The sequence below is a fragment of the Halichondria panicea genome, chromosome 17, assembly GCF_963675165.1.
Source record: "Halichondria panicea chromosome 17, odHalPani1.1, whole genome shotgun sequence".
NCBI classification, from domain to species: Eukaryota; Metazoa; Porifera; class Demospongiae; order Suberitida; family Halichondriidae; genus Halichondria; species Halichondria panicea.
The window spans coordinates 3,190,560-3,210,717 of NC_087393.1; the positions used below are offsets into that span (position 1 = coordinate 3,190,560).

General features: G+C 41.8%; 1 protein-coding gene across 3 annotated transcripts in view; it reads right to left on the minus strand.

Annotated features, from left to right (window-relative positions):
* Positions 1 to 6,644: 6,644 nt before the first annotated feature.
* LOC135351754 (E3 ubiquitin-protein ligase rnf213-alpha-like) overlaps positions 6,645 to 20,158 on the minus strand; it is a 66,531-nt gene continuing 53,017 nt past the window's right edge. For all 3 annotated transcript variants that reach the window (XM_064550842.1, XM_064550843.1, XM_064550841.1), the window contains 26 exons: positions 16,752 to 16,943; positions 16,557 to 16,684; positions 15,444 to 16,501; positions 14,970 to 15,392; positions 14,733 to 14,914; positions 14,471 to 14,680; positions 14,055 to 14,284; positions 13,901 to 14,006; positions 13,528 to 13,841; positions 11,216 to 11,327; positions 10,737 to 11,141; positions 10,564 to 10,680; positions 10,416 to 10,511; positions 10,100 to 10,360; positions 9,951 to 10,020; positions 9,858 to 9,892; positions 9,685 to 9,788; positions 9,054 to 9,394; positions 8,845 to 9,000; positions 8,635 to 8,798; positions 8,407 to 8,557; positions 8,263 to 8,346; positions 7,725 to 8,203; positions 7,438 to 7,626; positions 7,120 to 7,379; positions 6,645 to 6,972 (listed from right to left, as the gene is read on the minus strand). In XM_064550842.1, coding sequence (XP_064406912.1) covers positions 6,828 to 6,972; positions 7,120 to 7,379; positions 7,438 to 7,626; positions 7,725 to 8,203; positions 8,263 to 8,346; positions 8,407 to 8,557; positions 8,635 to 8,798; positions 8,845 to 9,000; positions 9,054 to 9,394; positions 9,685 to 9,788; positions 9,858 to 9,892; positions 9,951 to 10,020; positions 10,100 to 10,360; positions 10,416 to 10,511; positions 10,564 to 10,680; positions 10,737 to 11,141; positions 11,216 to 11,327; positions 13,528 to 13,841; positions 13,901 to 14,006; positions 14,055 to 14,284; positions 14,471 to 14,680; positions 14,733 to 14,914; positions 14,970 to 15,392; positions 15,444 to 16,501; positions 16,557 to 16,684; positions 16,752 to 16,943 — 6,012 coding nt within the window. In that variant the 3' untranslated portion in view covers positions 6,645 to 6,827. The remainder of the gene's footprint in view (positions 6,973 to 7,119; positions 7,380 to 7,437; positions 7,627 to 7,724; positions 8,204 to 8,262; positions 8,347 to 8,406; positions 8,558 to 8,634; positions 8,799 to 8,844; positions 9,001 to 9,053; positions 9,395 to 9,684; positions 9,789 to 9,857; positions 9,893 to 9,950; positions 10,021 to 10,099; positions 10,361 to 10,415; positions 10,512 to 10,563; positions 10,681 to 10,736; positions 11,142 to 11,215; positions 11,328 to 13,527; positions 13,842 to 13,900; positions 14,007 to 14,054; positions 14,285 to 14,470; positions 14,681 to 14,732; positions 14,915 to 14,969; positions 15,393 to 15,443; positions 16,502 to 16,556; positions 16,685 to 16,751; positions 16,944 to 20,158) is intronic.

Below are 20,158 nucleotides of genomic sequence, written 5' to 3' on the forward strand. Positions count from 1 at the left end.
TAACCGCCACGGAGCATGGATTGTTACTAGTAGAAAGAAGTTAGCCCCTGACAGAAGGCGACGTAGGAAAACTCATCGAGAGAGTTGTAAGGATGTGATACTAGAACTCTCCAGACTAGCAACAGGACCTTTGGAACACCTTGTCGAAATTAACAGCCTAAATGCTCATTTATGTGAATATAATGTGACCGTCGACCATGGTTTCATGGCCCTCTAGCTCTGTGCAATGATGGCTTCAAGCTCAGTGTTTTTCTCGTAGGCTTTCAACTCCTAGCCGGTGTCATAGGATAGAACCTCCGGGCGACAGTTTCTCCCCCGGAGCCTGCGGTCTTAGGACAAATGCCTCCCCCCCGGTGGTTTTGTCCTAGGACAGAATCCCCGCCCCCAGGATATATCATCCGGGTACATGTACCCTGTCAAAACCTGTCAAGGCTATAGTATAAGCGTGCGAGTGCATGAGAAATGTATAGACTGTTAGCAATCAGAATGGCTACTCAACAAGAGTATGAGGACATACTGCTGTACAAGACTGCTGCCAGCAATGCTGGCCAGAAGAAATACAGAGACGGGCTTTCCACTAATGACAAGAGAAGTATAAGAGACAAAGTTCAAAGATATGCTCTGCAGCAACAATGCTTATACCTGCCTGAGAAGGACAGCACTGGCATGCATAGAATGAGAAGAGTTGTGGTGAAGCAAGAGGAGAAAAGCAGGATACTAAACATGTGCCACGATGGACTGGATGGAATGCATTTTGGGAGAGACAAGACCTATGGAAAGGTATATTTATCATCATATCTTATAAAGTATAATTATATCTGTTTCATGCATGTAGGTTGCTCAGGATTTCTACTGGAAAGGCCTACATGCTGACGTCATACAGCTCTGCAAGCACTGCGACAAATGCCAACGAACGAATCACCAACTGCAGAAGCCCAGAGCAGAACTACATCCCATCCCTGTGACAAAGGTCTGGTACAGAGTTGATATTGACTTAGTAGGACCTCTACCTGAAACAAGCTCTGGAAACAAGTACATTATCACGCTCTCAGACTATTTCTAAGTGGCCTGAGGCTGCCCCACTCCCATCAAAATCAGTAGAAGGTGTAGCAAAATTTCTGTTTGACACATTTTGCAGGCATGGGTGGCCAAAAGTGATTCAATCAGACCAAGGAAGAGAGTTTGTCAACGAAATCAACACCCGACTTTTTCAGTTGACTGACATACAGCACTGCGTATCAAGTGCTTACCACCCACAAACAAATGGCCTTGATGAACGCTTCAACCAGACTCTAGTGAACACTCTCAAGAAGGTAATCGATTCTAGTACTGATGACTGGGATCAGCATCTCTCTGCTGCTCTTTATGCCTATCGCATATCAAAACAGGTAAAATTTTAATTATTATATCATGCATGCTTTTATTTTTTGATTGTAGGCGTCATCAAAGTACACACCCTTTTTCTTAATGTTCAATCGCCACCCGCGGAAAGCTGTTACTTTTGATATGGATCAACGAGATGGTGCCGACGCTATAGAAGATAGAGGAGATGCTGACCAATTGAGTGGAGAGGAGACTGAAAATGAAGAAGACGGAGAAGACATGGATGGAATTCTCCGAAGGTTGATGGAAATTCGTGATCGCTGTCACCTCAATGCCAAGGAGAACATTGCTGCTGCACAGCAAAAACAGAAGCAGCAGTATGACAACAAGCATAACTCTTTGAAGGTATTATTTTATATAGCAAACTTTAGCTTAATTTTTGCCATTTTTGTCGTAGAGTTATCCAGTTGGCAGCAGTGTCATGCTAAAGAATATGGCCAATTCTCATCGAATGGGAGGGAAAGTGGACTGCACCTGGAAAGGTCCATATAACGCTTTCCCCAAGTACTGAGCTCCAGATAGCACAAGTGTATAGCCCATTAATTCAATGCAATGGGCTCTGTGGTGGCTCTCCAGCAGCAAGAGGGTGCTAACAACTGCGGATTATTTAGCATTGCTGCTGCAATCACGCTGCTATGAACGATAATGTGGATTCTCTAGTGTTTGATGAGGCCAAAATGAGAGCACATCTCATTAAGTGCTTTGAGAAGGGCAAACTCTCACGGTTCCCTCGCACAAAGAAAGCGATGCCCAAAAGACCAACACCACAAACCATTGCCATTACAATATACTGCATGTGCAAGAGACCGGACTCTTTTGAGGATATGGTCATGTGTGACAAATTTAGTGAGTAGTATCACTATCGCTGTGCCAAAATTCACAATGAACCAGTAGGTAATTGGTTTTGTTCTGGTTGTATCACTTTATGATTTGTGCACTTTTGATTGTACTTATTTCTCTTGCATTGTTGTATTTATTGAGTATTGAGATCTATAACATAATAGATACAGAATCTATTGCATCTAGTCTATGGCTGTTTACTTCGTAGCCTAGACTAGTCTTCTCAGATTACCTGTGGACTGACTTTCACCTGCACCGCAGAATGGGGGAGCTCTGGTCCTGGGGTAGGAGCTTTTGTCCTAGGACAGAAACTCCGGGGGGAGGAAATATCCTAAGGACGGAACCCCCCCCGGAGCTACTGTCCTGGGGGAGGCCGTGTCCTGTGACACCGGCCTTAATTGATACACTGTCTGATATAGCCCTCTGTGTATGTTCTGTCCCTAACATGCGGTGGCTTGTGGCTTTATCACTATGCTTGTGGGCGTGTAGCCCCACTTGACTTTGCTGACTGTGCAGAACAAAGTTCATATGTGAGTTTGACCAGACTCAAGCTTTTAGGTTGAGGCGGGTATTCGAGACTACTCATACTACAGTACTGTTCTGTGTGTCCCAATATGTAGAGGTTATAAAGAAAGAAAAGATGAATCGTTCAAAGAATGTAATTAAAAGGTCGCGATAATTAGCTAATTAGAGCTAAGGTTAATCGTGTCCTCCCTCCTCTGGTACTGTCTACTCAGAGGAGGAACGCCAGGGTCAATAGGGTCACGTTTAATGAAGGATTAAACATTCTTGTTCTGGGTTCTTGACCTTTGCTGCATATAGCAGCTTAGCGCTTCTGTTCTTTATATGCCTGCTTAGAAAGCTTACTATACCTAGATCTATCCAGTGCAGCAAGCCAGTACATCAAAATTTATACCCTAGCCACGGAAGGCTAATTTCCATATCTTGTGGTTTTGAAGAATGCAATAAAAGGTCAAAGGTTGCAATTAAATCCTGGATCTCCTCTCTCAAGCTGATTCCTCTGGGGCGCGATAGCTCAACCAATTTCTGCTGTGATTATAAAGAGGATCAAGCTATTGGTGGTGTATAAACTCAGGGGCGCGAGGGTAAACTCAGTTTTACATGTAAAACATAGGGCCACGTGGTGTTTTAATTAGTGACCTTTTGACACTGGCATTCCTCCTCTGCTGTCTACTAGCGAAGGTCAATCGTACTCTGTGAACTCTCTGGGCCACCGTACTTTTTTTCACTTACTTTGAACCTTCTATCAGCATTATAAAAATAAAAAATATAAAAAATAAAAATATAAAAAAATTTTTGTAGCCGCCCTCTAAAAGTTGGGCGGCCTAATCACGAGTCTATATTATAGAGGGCGACTGATTCACGAGACAATACTTCTGCACGCGCGGTTTCTGTCGCTAAATCTGTTGACATCTAGTTGTGTTTGGTGTCTATTATGGTTACTGGACCTAACCCTATCAGCACATAATTATGGAACGCCAAATCCGCCAACATTTTTGCAATGTAATTCACATGAATAAATCGTGTATCAGATCAGAACGTACGTTTGTCAGATCGATTACTAGAATGTTTCTGGAAACGATTATCAGGACGTGTGTACGCAGACAGAACGATTATCAGAACGTACACAACAACGTTTGTCAGATAGATCACTAGAACGATCCCAGGCCGAGTTTTCGCTTTTATAACGGTTAGGCAGGCCCGTAGCCTCGACTCCAGCCCCTTGCGTCTTTCTCAGCGGCTTGGAATCGAGGCTAGCAGGCCCGGTACTAGTTGTCTGCGCATGCGTCAAATTTTCATTGTATTTGTGGTCGGTAAAAATATTTAGAAATGAAAATGCACAGAGTGCAGTGAGTACACAAAATATGCACATATATAGGAGCTGCACAATCAACTGCACTTCTTCGGATCTGAACATCACAGACATCCTCGACAACTTGAGCGATTTCAACCATTGATTGGACTAACTGGACTACAGACAGGTATCAGGAAGGTGGACACCACTCTTCTATTTGTGACAGCAACTCTAATGCTGTTTCAATAGGTGTCAACAGATCTAGGGTAAGAGAGAATGGACAATACAAAAAGATACATAATTATGAGGCAGATCGTTAAAGCCAATGGAGTGGTCTATAATTAATAAGTTACGTGGCAAAATTAATACAGTAGAAACCGAAAGGTTCAATTTCTGATGATGTAATGTTTGTTTCTGTAATGCACTGTTATCATAACCAATAATGACCTCATGGCTTTCAAAAACCATGTGATGAGAAACTACTACCGTATATATACTTCTTCTAAAAGAGGCCCCCTTCTAATAAGGTGCCACCTGGAAATTTATCCCATCATAATAATTATTATTGGCTATTTCTTGTTTTGCATAGTACCGTGGCAGTATACGAGGTAGTCTCAAAAAGGAAAAGCGCTTATTTAGAAGTGCGGTATTAATCTACTTTGCCTGGCCTATTAAATATTATTACTCATCCAGGGATACTCGTAACAAGCACTGGCGAGCTTGGCTTTGCCTTTTGCAATTAGAGCTAGAGGCCTTGCCATTGCATGTTACTGGTGGGTGCGAATTAATCCCATATTGCCCTCTATAATTATTTTAACTCACCTTCATTCATAATTCCACAGCTAACACATCCACTTATACAAGTAAGCACTTCTTCACATACAGTGAGAATATTCTCCAATATTGTAGGATCCAGTATTATTTTTTATGATGACCTTTAACCTCACATGTATAATTATAACTACCGAGGGCGGCGAACGCCTGTCTTGAATTTCCAGCAATAACGTTCTAGCTAATCTGACAAACGTTCTTGTGTACGTTCTGATAATCGTTCTGTCTGTGTACACACGTCCTGATATAATCGTTTCCAGAAACTTTCTAGTAATCGATCTGACAAACGTTTTTGTGTACGTTCTGATACACGATTTATTCATGTGAATTACATTGCAAAAATGTTGGCAGATTTGGCGTTCCATACATAATAGCCATACTAGCTAGATCCAGTCATGTTCTACTGCTGAGTCAGCAAAAACGAAAAGCAATTTGGCCTGGAATGTCATTAAAAGGTCATAATTAGTGAAAGTTCAGTGATGTCTGACCTCCTCTGGGTATATACAGTACGTACGACATCCATGTGCCAATCGCCACTCTATTGACCTTTGACCGAGGTGGAATATTAATTTATGATGCCTGGTTTTTGTGTCTAAGTTCATACTTGTACACAGCATGTACATCTTTTGACAAATGCTAATGACGGATTTGTTACAAATCCGCCAAAATCCTTGCTAGAATGCAAGTTAATTTTTTTGTTAATTTTCGCTCATTCGCAAAGGTTTTTCAATCACAAAAAATTCTTAGGATCGCATGAAAGCCGGTGCATGTGCAGATAATAATTAAGCAAGTTAATAATGATCGATTACTTACATGCATGCTTGCTTTGGTTTTCTGTCAAGTGAATACAGTATAGCGCGAAATTAAGTATTTCGCTGAATAAATGTCGTGGGTTGACTGCATGCTTACCGGAAGCACTCCTAATTATAGATTGTGGAGTATAGGTATAGGATTGCTAACCCACGGAAACAGCAAAAATTAAGTCCAGGGTGTCATGCATACATGCAGTGAGGGTGAAAGGGGGAATATCCCCCTCTGGCTCAAATTTCCATCCAGGTACCAGTTAGCCTCGATTCAAGGCCGATTAAAATTTTAATCGGCCTGGAATCGAGACTAGGTACCAGTATATGCAAAGGCAACCCCAAACCCATCAGAATTAACCTTAAACCATGCACCTAATGAAGAAATATTTTCCAGGCATTATGCCACTGGGTTTCCATCCATAGCCGGTGATGTTACATACTAACAGGGTATTGAGGGTATCAACATTTTTTTAAGCAAGTGACTTTCCCCTTTCTACGTAAAAATCCTGTATGACACCCTGACTTAGCCCCTCAAAAATTTCGCGATATGGTGACATGCAGATAATTCTAATTATAGTGCATGAAATATAATTATACGTAAGTGTTAACAAACTAACCACTTTCCCACTAAAACTAAACGTGAACCTCATCAAACATTAATGCCAGCTTCTCTGTACTTTCTTCACAAGAACAGCTATCACAAGAACAGCTAGCTAAAGTCTATTTGTGTGGAGTTTGACCTTCATAAAGTTGTCATAACTTTGTCATACTTTATGAAATTCAAAGTTTCATATACCATTGGATTCCTTGTTAAAAAACGCTTATATCTATATGCTGTAGAGCTGGTAAGCTCCAACCAGCTAAAAGTTAGCATTTTCCATGTAGAAGTCCCAGGCATACTTGTCCACCACATAAAGTGTAAATGAAGCCATAATTGACCACATAACTTCCAGGGTCGAACTCAATGCAAATAAACTTTAGTGCACTCTGTGCTTTCATCAGAACTCAAAAACAACAAAAATTAAGATTTCAAATAAGGCTAAATATTACCACGAAAAACTAAGCATGCAATTGTGCAATAGCTATCATAAAAGTACTCGTCTACAATTGACTATGATTATACGTATTAATACTAGAAATTTCTCACGTTAGTGTCAATGTTTCTTTTCCTTGTATTCAGTGACATGTTTCCACGTCGCCACAGCCTGAGGTACTGTAATACTTTCAGGAAACTTATCTAGTCGAATAATTGGGCTCTGTTCTGTCCTGTCCCAGTAGAGTACAAGAGATTCGACCAGTCTGTGTGCGTGTTCATGTGTGTGTACTGAAAAATAAAAACCTGTAACGACGGTGATTCGTTATAGTCTAAGATTATGTATTATAATTATACTGATTTTATAGCATTTGCAGTGCAAGCTCGATAAATACAGTATCGACACAATTTACGGGAAATTATCCTCGTTGGCAGTCATGTGCTTGACATGGACCTCAATGAACTCAAACAAAGTCCCTAGCAAAAGTGCCAGGTCAAAAGTCCGCAGGCACTGGTTCAGCTCCTCAAATTGATCAGTTGACAGGTCAGCAGAGTATCCTTTGGGAATTCCCTCAAACGGTTCCAGCCCAGTATGCCATAGCTGCTTGGCCAATTCCACAGAGATTGTTTCCCACAAAGAGAGTACATGACCAAGTGTGCAGTGCTCCTTGGCCTGGGGGTATCAATCAGAAACATGAAACAATTGAAAGTAGATACAAATCAATACTCACTTTAGTACTAAATGGCTTTTTGCCCATTGTTCTAGATAAGATGTACTTGTGTAAGCTAATTTTATGGTTGGCTCCTCCCGATGAAAGTAGCCCAAGGACAACGTCTACCACATCCAGTGATTCTTTCATTTTGTCAGGAGTTCGCAGCTCAGTTACTATGTCTCGCTGGACACGTTGGCAAAGTGGAATCTGTAGTGAGATAGATAAAATACAAGTACGCTATATTTAAAGTTTGGTGACAACCAATTTGACAAAAACAAAATTAATGACACACACACACGACTTACCTGTGGTTTAACCTTGCGCCGTATCTCCTGGAAAGTTTCTGCAGTGTATATGTCCTTACGATAAGCCACACAAGGAATGTCCAGAAGAACAACTGGCTTGCCATAAATGAACCTGTTGAGAACGTGTTTTTCAAGAGCAGGGAGGTCATACTTGATAATTTGATCACTTCCCATGGTAAGTGAGTAGTGACAGTGAGAGAGGATGATGGAGTGTAGATGCTGCTCATACTCCAGCAAGTGGCAGCGATGAACATGGGTGATGGGAACCTTGTGCTCTCTCCACACTGCCGAAGAAGACTCTGCCCCTTGACTCACAATCCCCCTGCACTTCTCAATGAAGTCGTTGTGTGTTAGGACGAGATAGTCAACAAGTGCCGTAGTACAGCGTCCTTCCCTCATGGTAGTGGGGATTAAGTAGACCAGCGGTGTTTTGTCATTGATCTCTGCCAGCAAATACTTCTCCTCTACTGGCAGTCGGTCTGTCGAGAGGGAACGCATGCTTGAAGCACTCCGGACACACTATATACAGGCAACTTACTATGGTTCTTGAGCTTCTGTCCTACCAGAGCCCAAGCTTTTTTTAGATTCTCTATCATTTCTTTGCACTCATTCTTGATGTTTTCTGAGTAGTAAGGGATCCACCATATAACCATCTGCTATGAATCACACACTGATCACGCACCATTCCTTGTATCTTTCACTTCCTTGAGGAAGTCTCTGATGGTAATGGTCTCTGCTTTGCTCTTGTCCAAGCGTCTGTCAAACGTCTCAAACATAAACTGCTGGAGTCTTACAATGTCTGGGATGTATTGAGTAGCTCGTAGGCTGGGTTCCTGCGAAGAGCAACAAAATAATATATATCACATAAATTATATCATGCAATTGCTGATGACTATATATACACACTCACAATTTGAAGGAATGTGTCCAGGATTTTGCACTCATTACCAGCTTGCACAGTGCTTTTAATGTGCTCCAGATTAATCTGTGGTCTGTAGCTCCAGAGGTGAGCCTCCAACTTCCCCTCATCAACATTGACCTTCTCATACGCCAAGTGGAACAGGCGATCTTGCTCTGGAGTGGACACAGTGGGTAGAGGTCATACATTAAAGTGCCAAACCTTGTTGATCGTCATTAGCTACTAGATTCAATGCTTTGGCGACAAATACTTCAAGCTGATTAATAACTGGTTCAATGTAGCTTATATTTAACTGCTGCTCCCACTCATTGCGTGCCTTCTTATTATGTAGTTGGTTCATGTTCGCAGACACACCAGCTGTAGTAACACATACGATCAAACAGATCCACTAGTTCAGCTACTGTACTTACAAACTGGAGGATTGGTTACCAGTATCTCTTTCAGCACCAGATGCATGATCATGACACACTCATCCAATCCCCTTCCAGTACTGTTTTGCATACTCTCCAAGTCCTTCTCTAGATGAAGCCAGAAGAACTCTGCTAGGCCATGTGGCACAACCATGACGTCCTTGACTACTTGCTGAATGAGCTCCATCTGTTGGTCGTGGCAGGCAGCCCAGAGGAAGGAAGCATGCATGAGCGCCCTGACAATGCTCACTGCTGTAGCAGACAGGGTTCTTTCTCTTTCGGAGTTGACAGTTCGTTGTTGGGGGGCACCTAGGTCATAGCCAGTCTTGGTTGTGTCGTTCCTGTATTATAATGTAATGGGGGAAAAATGCTGCTGACAATAGCTGCGTAGGTGCATGTATCGGCCAAGTTGTGACCACCTACGACATAACCTTCATTTCTTAACAACCATATGGACTCCATTACAACTTCAGTTTGAGTTAACGGCCCTGAATATAGCTCCTAGAATGTTAACTCAATGATACAGAGCTATAATAATAATAATGCCAGCAAATTTACTTTAACATCTACTTTCAACTAATGTCTCCTATAGAAAATCGTAACCAGGTTGGGATGTGTGTGATGCACTTACAATCTTGCAGCCTTGTTATCAGATCTCAGGCGTTCGTTCTCACCACCAATAGATGCCCCACACCCAGACTCACGACAGGTCGTTTGCTCCATTGGATTTCCACACTAAGCATATCATTATTATACCAAGACCAAGTCATTTTATTCTAGTAAGTATTGAAAGAAAGAACTCACCTCTCCAACTAGATAGGGGTGACCATTGGGGCATTCTGCAAACAGTCGTGGAGATACATGAACTATAATAGTCCTCTAAATTTACTAACGCACCATAAAAGGTACCCCCAGCTTGTCTTACTTCCTGCAATATATCCTCAGACATTGTAGGCAGGTAGGCATTCTGTATAAGCATTATAGATTACTGAATCATAAGAAAATTGTGAAATATATTGTTTAAGCATTCCTCGTAACTCCCTCACCTCAAGCACAGAGGGATTTGTAAGCATATTCAAGAATGGCAGCAGTAGTTCAGTCTTAGCCCTGCTCAGTAGCACTGCAACAGTGTGCACCACTAGGCCAGTGATGGATCTGTGCAGGCTTGCATGAGCCTGGTGGGGGGAGACAAACATCTGGGGTAGGGTGCCACCCTGTTGATTGGCCAAAAGCAGACGCAGAACTTGCAGCATTTCCGGTGAGAGATTTGGGTAGCTTTGAGCAAATGTGTTTAGTGTTTGGAGGGCCTGGGAGGATCAAAACTGTGATAACCGTGCACCCTGTCTACTGTTTTGTCAGTACCTCCTCTCGAATTTGATCTGCTGGTGCTGTGCTTGCTCGAGATAGAGTTGCTTTCTGGTAGAAGGCAAAGGCTAACAGACACACCTCAACCCCGCTCTGAACACGTAAACAAATTATTACACATAATGAATAAGTTTGGTATACGTACCTGCATACACACTGTGAGTTCTGTTGTTTCGTTGGTGAACAATGCCGAGTTAACAGCATTCCTAACATCCTTATAGCCCAGCTCATACAGAACCGACAAGTCAATTGATTTATCCTCCTAAAACAACAATAAAATAAAAAAGTTCTATTGACCCAACCAGAGCAAGCGCTTACATTGTCCACTCTCCTCAGACTCTCGGGTACGACCCAGGGATGGGCCTGGCTGACCCTCTGGAGACAAGTGAAGCCAAATTGCCTCACTAGAAGCCTCATGAGGTAGAGTACAGGTCCTGTAGTGTCCACTCTGCCTGTGGGGTCTATAACATTCACTCTAGTGTCCATGCAAAGATCTCTGGCTACTATGAGAAGACTGCTGTTGACATGATGGTCACTCTTTAGCTTCTGGGCTAAGACATAGAGAGAATAGCGAACACCTGCGACTGCTTCAAGATACTGCAAACGGACTGTGGGTGTACGTAAATGATTTTGCAGGGCTAAATAGCTCTCCTCTAATATCCTTCTGATTTCAATAGCTCGGCAGTCAGCAGAGAGTACACTTACTCTTTTATGTAGAGAATTCTGTATGTTGTGTAGTGGGGATTACACATGTAGGCATACAATTCAATTGCATGCATAATCAAACAGTTATATACCTCGAGGCATTGAATGCACAGCAGATAGAGTCCCTGGTCCATGCCACGGCCCTTGATCACCTCAATGGATCGCTGAAAGTACTCGTCTAGGTATAGCTTCACCTGGTCCGGTCTGCAAAGAAATAAAATATACTAGATCAGAAAAAAACATTTGTAATTCGAAATTGCTAGGATTAGCTGAGGGGAAGCACCAAAAATCGTCGAAACAAGCAAGCGGGAAAGAGCCATAAATTTATTTATTTATTATACGTCAATTCGTTACAACATAACTTGCATGCATGCAGCCATTAGCAAAATTTAGTAAATCGGAACTGTAGTGATGCAACGTATTAACACTAGCTGTACACGTGAATGATGTTGCAACGGGTTGAAATAATAATGGGTCTCTCTAAGTGATTGTTTCCACGATTTTGGTCGTTTCCCTGGCCAATCCTAGCAATTTTTCATATTGCAAATGTGGGTTTCTGCTGTTCGTAGCCAAGTTACTGCTGTGCAGATCTACTTTGAAGAGCAGTCCCAAATAGAGGTGTGGTATTGCAAGTGCCCAGAGGCCAAATGCTATATACAACTACATTTACGCGACATGCGACAGCCAAGCCCATCTCAAGTGGCCACTATAGGTATTGCGACATTTCTGACAGACGACTTCACATAAAGAGAGCAGAATTATTGTCTGGTAAGAGCAGAATTATTGTCTGGTAAGAGCATGAGATCGAGGTCATGCCTCATGAAAGAGATTGCAAATCTGAGCAACACGCTTTTAATCCAGGTTGTAGTCGTTGGAAACCAGGTGCGAAATGTCCTGATATGGTTGTACACAGAGAAACTGCACTTCGAGAAATTTAATTACTCACTAGTCAAACAAAACGCGGCGATATTAATGTTTTTGACACCACGTACATAACGAGTGATGCATGCAAGCTGCGCTGTGCTAATGCCTCTCGCCATGTTTTGCGTTCAGGAGATACATAGTATTATATAGTTTTATAATTGTTTACAGTGAACCCACACAGTAAGCTTAATGGAAACAGAAGTCTATCTAATGGCTTGATGAATGATATGAAGCATGTAGATCTACAATGTAATAAGTATTTTGCATTTCCCGTCATTGAAAGGGGGTGGATTTGCAATGAGGTAAGAACTCACAGGACTGCTGGCAGTGTATTGCATGCAGCTAGCTTTGCAGTAGCCTCATTACCATGCCCATTTTGCTTTAATAGAACAAAGTTGAACGAGCGTTATTTTAGAGACAACTCGGCCTGGCTAGCTTTGCAGACTCTCGTAGTTAACCAACAGCTAGCGCTTAATTAACATAAATTAACATAAATTAACATAAATTGAATAGAAAGTTTTGTGCGACCAGATGATGCTGTGAAACATTCTAAAGAAACTGGAACAGCCTTCACTGTGAGTAATATTAGCCAGAACTCGAGAAAGAAGCTTTAGTGCAAATCCACAAATCAAAAACCCTAAAGAACGTGCATGGCTATAATCATATAGAAGTTGTTATTTTTCCCCCTGTAATTACAGCTGAAACAGACACAGACACACAGTCAGCTTTACCGTATCCCTTGTGCGGCTACGCCTCGAGGCATAATCATGTATACAAGAAAGGCACGATAAACTACCTGTGTGGTCAATTTAAAGATGTGGTATTTTCTTGTGAAGGTATTATGTAACACTTTTATAACAAATGTTGCTAAAAGTGACAATAATTATGTGCCAATCACATAATATACTGGTTGCAATAAATTACCCCCAAAAAGGGCAACCTTCTGCTGCTTTTGGCAGAAGGTTCCACACAAGGAAACTTTGTACGTGCATGCGAACAGATGATGCTACACACGATTTTGAGGTGACTTGCAAAACAGCCTTCACTGTAGCCATAACTCGAGAAAAGACGCTTCAGTTTACAAATTGTAATGCAGAAAACGAGGCTATAATTATAGAAGCCTTATGATAATGTACGGTATAGTGCAAAATTTTGACGCACTTAAATTTCGTGGAAGGGCCTCTAAAAGCATTTCATTGAATACATTTTGTGGGTTGACTGCTAACCAGAAACATTCCCAGGCCACGCCTTTAGCAGATAATTCTAATAAAAGAACAATTTTCGTGTAGGATTGTTAACCCATGAAAACAGTGAAGCCTCTTTCTCGCTATGATGATTATGGTATAAAAGCTGCGCACGCACGCACGAATACACAGAGTCAGCTTTATATCGTATTCTTTGTACAGTTACTCCTTGAGGGATAATTACAGCCCTTTATACTGATATGTGAGAAACAAACATGTCTATAGCTGAGGCTCACTCGTGTTCCAGTAGCAGCTGCAGTAGGAATGATCTGATGGTAGGAGTTTTATCCTGCTCCTTGTAAGGCGAGAGCTTGCTAGTTTGATTGTCTTGAAGGACAGTGTCTAACAGCGATTTGACGAGTTCTGGCTCTGGGGCGTCCACACCACCGAAACACAAACTGGAAACAACTTCAATGAAGAATCGATTGCAACTTTTCTTAATTTTCAGTTTATATGCCTTGAGTTTTTTATTGAACATCATGTTGTTCAAGAGTTGCTTGACCTCATCAAGGGTGACTTTCTTTAGAAAGTCTGAGTGATTCTTCAACTTCTATATGACCATGTGTATAGGATGAAAACCATTGCTACTAAGGAGACACATGCACTTACAATTTCTAGTCTCCTCATGATAAAAAGGATCCCATCAATTTTACAGTGAGGGAGATACACCTTCTCAGCAAATATCTGTAAAGCTCTAATCCTGTACCACCTTAGCCTAAAAAAAATGCAAAGTATAGCTTAATTTGATGCATCACAGTCTAACCTTGACTTGAAGGCAGCATCAATCCCAGAACTGGATCTTAGGATGGTGTCAATAACATTTTGAGACATACGGACATGGTTTAACCATCGCTGCAGGTCCCGCGTGACATTGCCCTGGTTAGGTTTGTGCAAAGGAGGGTTAAGGCCGGCCAGATACTGGTTTGTGGGGTCATCATCTTCCTGGTCCAATTCTAGAACTCTTTGCACAGCATACAGATGAAGAGTGAAATCCTATACATCAGGGAAAAGTGAAGTTTGGAAATTGTGGACATTACCTAGCTATAAATTATATTATTGACAATGTACGTAACTATAAACAAAGGGTGAAGATCAATTGGTATCAAACCAAATGTTCACCAACCTACCATAATTATATATTTAGCTACAGAATTGAACACATAATTATAGTTGACCTACTTCTCCCGTCCTTTCGGTTGGATCCTTCCTAGATAGGGAGCGTAGGATCCCTGGTCTATACTGTACAAGCTGTCCAAACTGGAGCACCTTGGAGGAACACTGGCCATGAAGAAGATGGAGAGCCACTATTTTTCGAGAAAGTGATTCATGGCCATCCACAGAACATAAATCATTCCGGTAGGTCATCGTGTCCAAGGCATCCATGATCAGCTGTAAGGAGACTTATGAAACAAGTGACAATTGAAAAACAATATATACATACCGTGTACTCCATCCCACTTAGCTCACTCTTGTGACTACTTTTGTGGACGTAACGCACAAAGTCATGCAGATATAGTTGGTACAGCTTGTCAACATGGTCCTCCTCAACACTGCCTAAGATTGTTCCCATGTCAGTCAGACTCAGAGCTTCACACAGTGAGAAATGTAGGCGTTGTTCAGTACCTAAATGTATGGTCATACAATCATGACATTTAAACATTAAATGAACTGCACCAACCTAGCATGCCAGCTCTCTGGGCATCCACCATGTCCATTACAAACCATGAGAAAGGGAACCTGCAGTGGAAGTCAGTCCTTATGGTTGTCTTTCCCTCCGCTAGTGAGGAGAAGTCAATCCTCCCTCCCGTGAACTTGAATATATTCAGCCACAACCTTGATACAGGAGAACCCAGGTCCTTGGGATCAAGTAGGTCAAGGTTACAGTTCTGGTCAGCATGAGCAATGGTCTCAGCAAAGTAGGGGGTAATGACCTCATCGATACGGCGAGCCAAGACATTTCTGAATGTCCCTCCATTCTGTAGCTTTCTACCACTCATAGCCTCGTGGAGCACCCATTCTCTCTCGTCCACTCTCTCTCTTTCTCTCTGTAGCAGAGCCGAGTAGATGAACTGGATCAAAATATCGTAAAATGGAGCCTCACCTGTAATAAAATACAGGGAAATATAAAAGAAGAGCAATAGTAGGAGTTTACCTAATTCTTCTGAATGTATTTTTGGAATGAGTGCCATGAGTTTCTGTATTCTATGCATTGCTCTGTCCCTCTGAGAATCTTTAAGCATTGAAACAGCAGCTTGCACACAGCCCAACAGGCGGTGGTGCTGAGGGTGAAACGATCCACTACCCTTTCCTTGCCTCACTTGTTCGGCCATTAATTTATCCTCTTGACATGGAACTTCTTCTACCTCAAATGAGTCTAGAGTAGGAACTTCAACAACTGGATGAGCAGTCACTGGACAAAGTGAGGATTCAAAAATGTTATGATCAGAATATTGGGTGGGACTTGTAGGCAAAATGCTTTCAATATCCATTGTCAAATCACTTGGAGATAACCTGATTTGCATGGTGTCATTAGGCAACTTGTCAGCCAGCATTAATTCCGAAGGAGGAAAGTCTACGTCAATTAGTGAAGGATCGTGCAGCTGTGCATCCTCAACTTTCATCATATTGCTGGCCTCATCCACACTGAGAACAGTTCGGTTGACCTCAGATATTCTGGGCAGATGGGGAATACCCTCTCCATCACCAGACATGTCTTGATCACTGTCGATATCACTATCACTCATGCGCTGGCTATGCTCAGCAGAATCAGACATTTCATCTTCACTGTCCTTTCTTCCTGTCTCAATTCCAAACTGAGAGCTACTGTCTTGCTGTAGTTCCTGCTCATCATTCCCCTCGTTTTTCTCTTTTAGTCGCCCAATAAAAAGTTCACTAATAGATGCATTCAGTGCCTGTTCAGGTATCACTGTAACCTCAGAAGTAGACCGTAAGTCATCAATGTGCACAGAGATCCAGGGATCCCCTTGAAAGCCAACAAACTGCGACTTGATTTCTTGTTGAGGCAGGCGGATGACAAACAATATATGAGTGATATCATGGTTAGGGTTAGGGTTATTTTTAGCGTTTGCACGTATGGCTTCATCACAAACCCTATATCTGGCACACGCAATTAGATCAGAGTTCAAATGGCCTGAGTCGCACTGTACAATCAACAGGAACGGTGTAGGGTCATTGTGAAGAAATTTGGGGCTGTATAATAAGACAGAGTTGAAATGGTATTAGAAGTGACAGGTGACACACATACCCTATTTTATTTGAGAAGTCCAGCTCAGAATCAAACTCATGTAGATCGAAGTGTGCGAAGTTCATTCCTACAGCATCAGTTACTATGGTTAACTCTTCATGGGTCATCAGTGGACAGTGAGTAGTGACCTGAAAATATATTACACGCACGCACACAAGGTTTACAACTGTGAAAACACTATAGGCCCTGCCCTACCTGCATGAACATCTGGCGATTGTTACTGCACTCATACTGTAGAAACTCTCCTATGGATGTGTGGTATTGGTGTTTGAAATACCAGCTTGTGAGACACTCAATCTCTTCTTGTAACAGGGTTGATTTACGAAGACGGATTATTGCATCGTCAGCAGCTGTTTGTAACAGAAGAAACTGGCTCAGTTTGAGAACCTGCAAGCACAGTGAGATAATAATTATAGAACAATGTCTATAAGCTAAATGCATTTCCCTCTTTTATAAGAGGTTCAAAGAAGTTTGCTGTGTTCTGTGTTTGTATTGTCAATTCAATTGCTAATGTTTTGTAAGAATAACAGGATTATGAATGAGACAAGAGGGCATTAAAACCGGAGATTATTTTTTGCGTCCAATTTTGGAAATCCTCATTTGATCGAGTGCTTATCATTTATAGAAAGGTAGGGCAGGTAGGGGCAGGGATGGGCAGGGATAGACGAAGACAAATTTTGAACAAAGTCAAGTTGGTTGCAGCTAGCTAGAGATACTGATTGTATTTTTTAGATACTGATCGTCTACTGTTACAGTAGCCTCGATCCCAGGCCGCACTTCACTCAGGGAAGTGGGCCTGGTATCGACTGCTTGCGCATGCGCTAATATATCCCCCCGGTATCTGGGGGCTTTGGATAACATTGTACATGCTCAGTAAAATAATGACATCACAACAAACGGAAGTGGATTGAAGGAAGTAGATAGAAAGTTCGATTGAAGGTTTCTAGCCCATCGGATAGCATTCTCTGATAGCTACCCCTAGCCTGCTATGTTAACAAAATACTCACAGCCTGCAACAGTGTGGAAGACGATCGTCTGAACGGAGTGAAAGCTGACAAGAGCCTATATGGACAGGCCACGCCCATTTAACACTAACTTTGGTGAAAGTCTACTATATATACTACTGCTAATGCAGAATAAAATAGCTGTACAACAAACATACACAGCTCTGTCTTTAGCTAGCTAGCTATATTGCTCTGTGTATGACTTTTATGATATTTTCTCTGATGAATTCAGTATTAAAGGAGGGAAAAATATCCAATAATTTTGCGCATGCGCAAGCAGCATGCAAGGCCTTCTTTTCTATGAAGGCCGGTGAAGGAGGCTACTCTTACAGTATAGAGACCAAACTGTTCCATTTACGTGCAGTACTCTGCGTTTGTTTTGATTCCTTTGCACACAAGCAAAACGACGGTCTGACCACAAATGAAGCGACCTAGTGTCCTACACAAACTGCTAATTGGATTCGTAGTAATTAAGGCAATTGCTAGTTTCTACATGTTGATGTCTGTAAGCAAAGTAACCACGTAACCACAGCGTAGTACGTAAGAGAAGGCAGACTGGGTCTAATTAGGTGCAACTAGGAGCAAATGAGAACATGAGAGTGCTACTACACGGAATCAATATAGTCCTACATTGATCTTAAATCGCTAAGTACTGCTAACCATACTTAAAATGATTTTCAGATCAAAGGCGCTATCAGCAGCTATGTACACAGCAAGTTAGAACATTACAAAAGGAATGTTGTGGCTAGAGTGTGGATGATAATTAAGCCTCGGTGCGCATGCGCAAGTGAGGTATACGGTAGTGTGTTTGTGTTTGTGTGTGTAGACTGCTACAGCTGCTCAAGGAGCAATGAAGTGCAAGTAAGAGTTTCTATAGGCTTCTAGTTATGTTTTCTTGGATTTTATTTTGTGGATTTGCAAAATAATGCTTCGTTCTCGAGATATGCCTAGTTTTGCTTACTTGGAATGCCATTGCAGCCTTTTCAGAAGAGTGCGTAGCAAAACTTGTTCACTGAGTGTTGCTACTCTAGTACTTAGTAGTTAGCTCTGCACTAGAACGCTAGCTATTGGTAGCTGCAAGAGTGAGACGAGAGCTCCAAGGCTCTGCTGATACAGCCATTAATTTTAGACTTGATTTTTTGGCATCGATCGTTTTTAAACATTATGGTCGATCATTCATTACACACTCTTTGAGTTTTCATGCAATAATGCCAAAAATTAATATTCATCATATAAATCGATGTGTGTAGTTTTGTGTTATGTAGCTTTTGCACCTCCACCGAGGCATCAGACCGCAGTGCTTTCATTATATTGATTACTCATTGTGCAGGGTTTTGTGAATCTTTGCAACATCAACAATAGCTGGAATAAGCGTTCCTTACATGTTTGCACCAGTGGTATTCCACCTTAGGTTACTATTATAGACGGGTAGTAATTTTAGATTTTTCTCCGTTTTTAGGGTACTAACTTTGGCTTGTCAAAAGATGAGATTTATGGAAAGTTTGGAGTTTATTTAGCACACTCTCAAAAATACATTTTCATTAAAAGAAGAAAAAAATTTGCAAAAATTTGCTGAAATTAGTACCCGTAACAGGTAAGCGCTCAATCCTTAATGCTTTTTTGATGTACGTTGCTAAAACCCTGATGAATAGTAAGATAGTAGCAATCTAATCAGCGTACTATGCAAACAGAACTGAAACTTTAATTTGGCCTATACAACTGTACATGAGATGGAACACAATGTACTGTAACTTTACTCACCCGCGTGAAGTTTACAACGGAAATCTGTTGGTCTGGCCCTCTGGAAGGTACTTATCTACGTAATACTAGATACACGCATAAGCCTTGCGCAGATCAAATTTCCTTGCTCATTGTGGTCAGGCTTCAAAGGCATTCATGCCTGGGTAATTGCCGAGTGCCTTAGCACCAAGCAACGTACTAATACTGCATCGAATCTCAGTGTTGTATTATATAATAATTATTCACTATTATGCATTATCAGCCGCACATGTACAGAGCTTGGAGTGACCCAGCCAGCTACGTACAATGCATAATTATGCCAATAGTAGATCAGTTTGGAGGTAAAAACCAAACGTATCCACACCCAATTCTGCATTCCTGAGCGTGACATTCCTGAGCGTGACGTGACATACATACAAAAGTTCTTTGAGATGCGATGCAGTATTATATAGTTACGGCGCAAGAGCGTAGCCAGGATTTTTTGGAAGAGAGGGCAAAACTTATCAGCCGCGCAGCGCCGAAATTTTGACCGGAAGCCACGCCTCTTAATTATGACGTCACAATTGACTTCTCTATTTAGTTGGGTGTGGCCTGATGTTTTATTTGCATAGAAGAAGCTAGTTTAGCAAATAACAAGAACTGTCTATAGATTTAGACCAGAATAGCTCACAGTTTAGAGACTACATCGTTTTGCTTGCCTACTAGCTAGCTAACTGCAGCAAGATTCCGAAGAAAGGGAGTGCTCAGCAAGATAATCAGATACAATAACTTGAGCAGAGTAGTAGAGATCCAGAAAAAGGGGGGGGCATTTGCCCCCTTTGCCACCCCCTGGCTATGCCACTGCGGCGCTCGGTAATT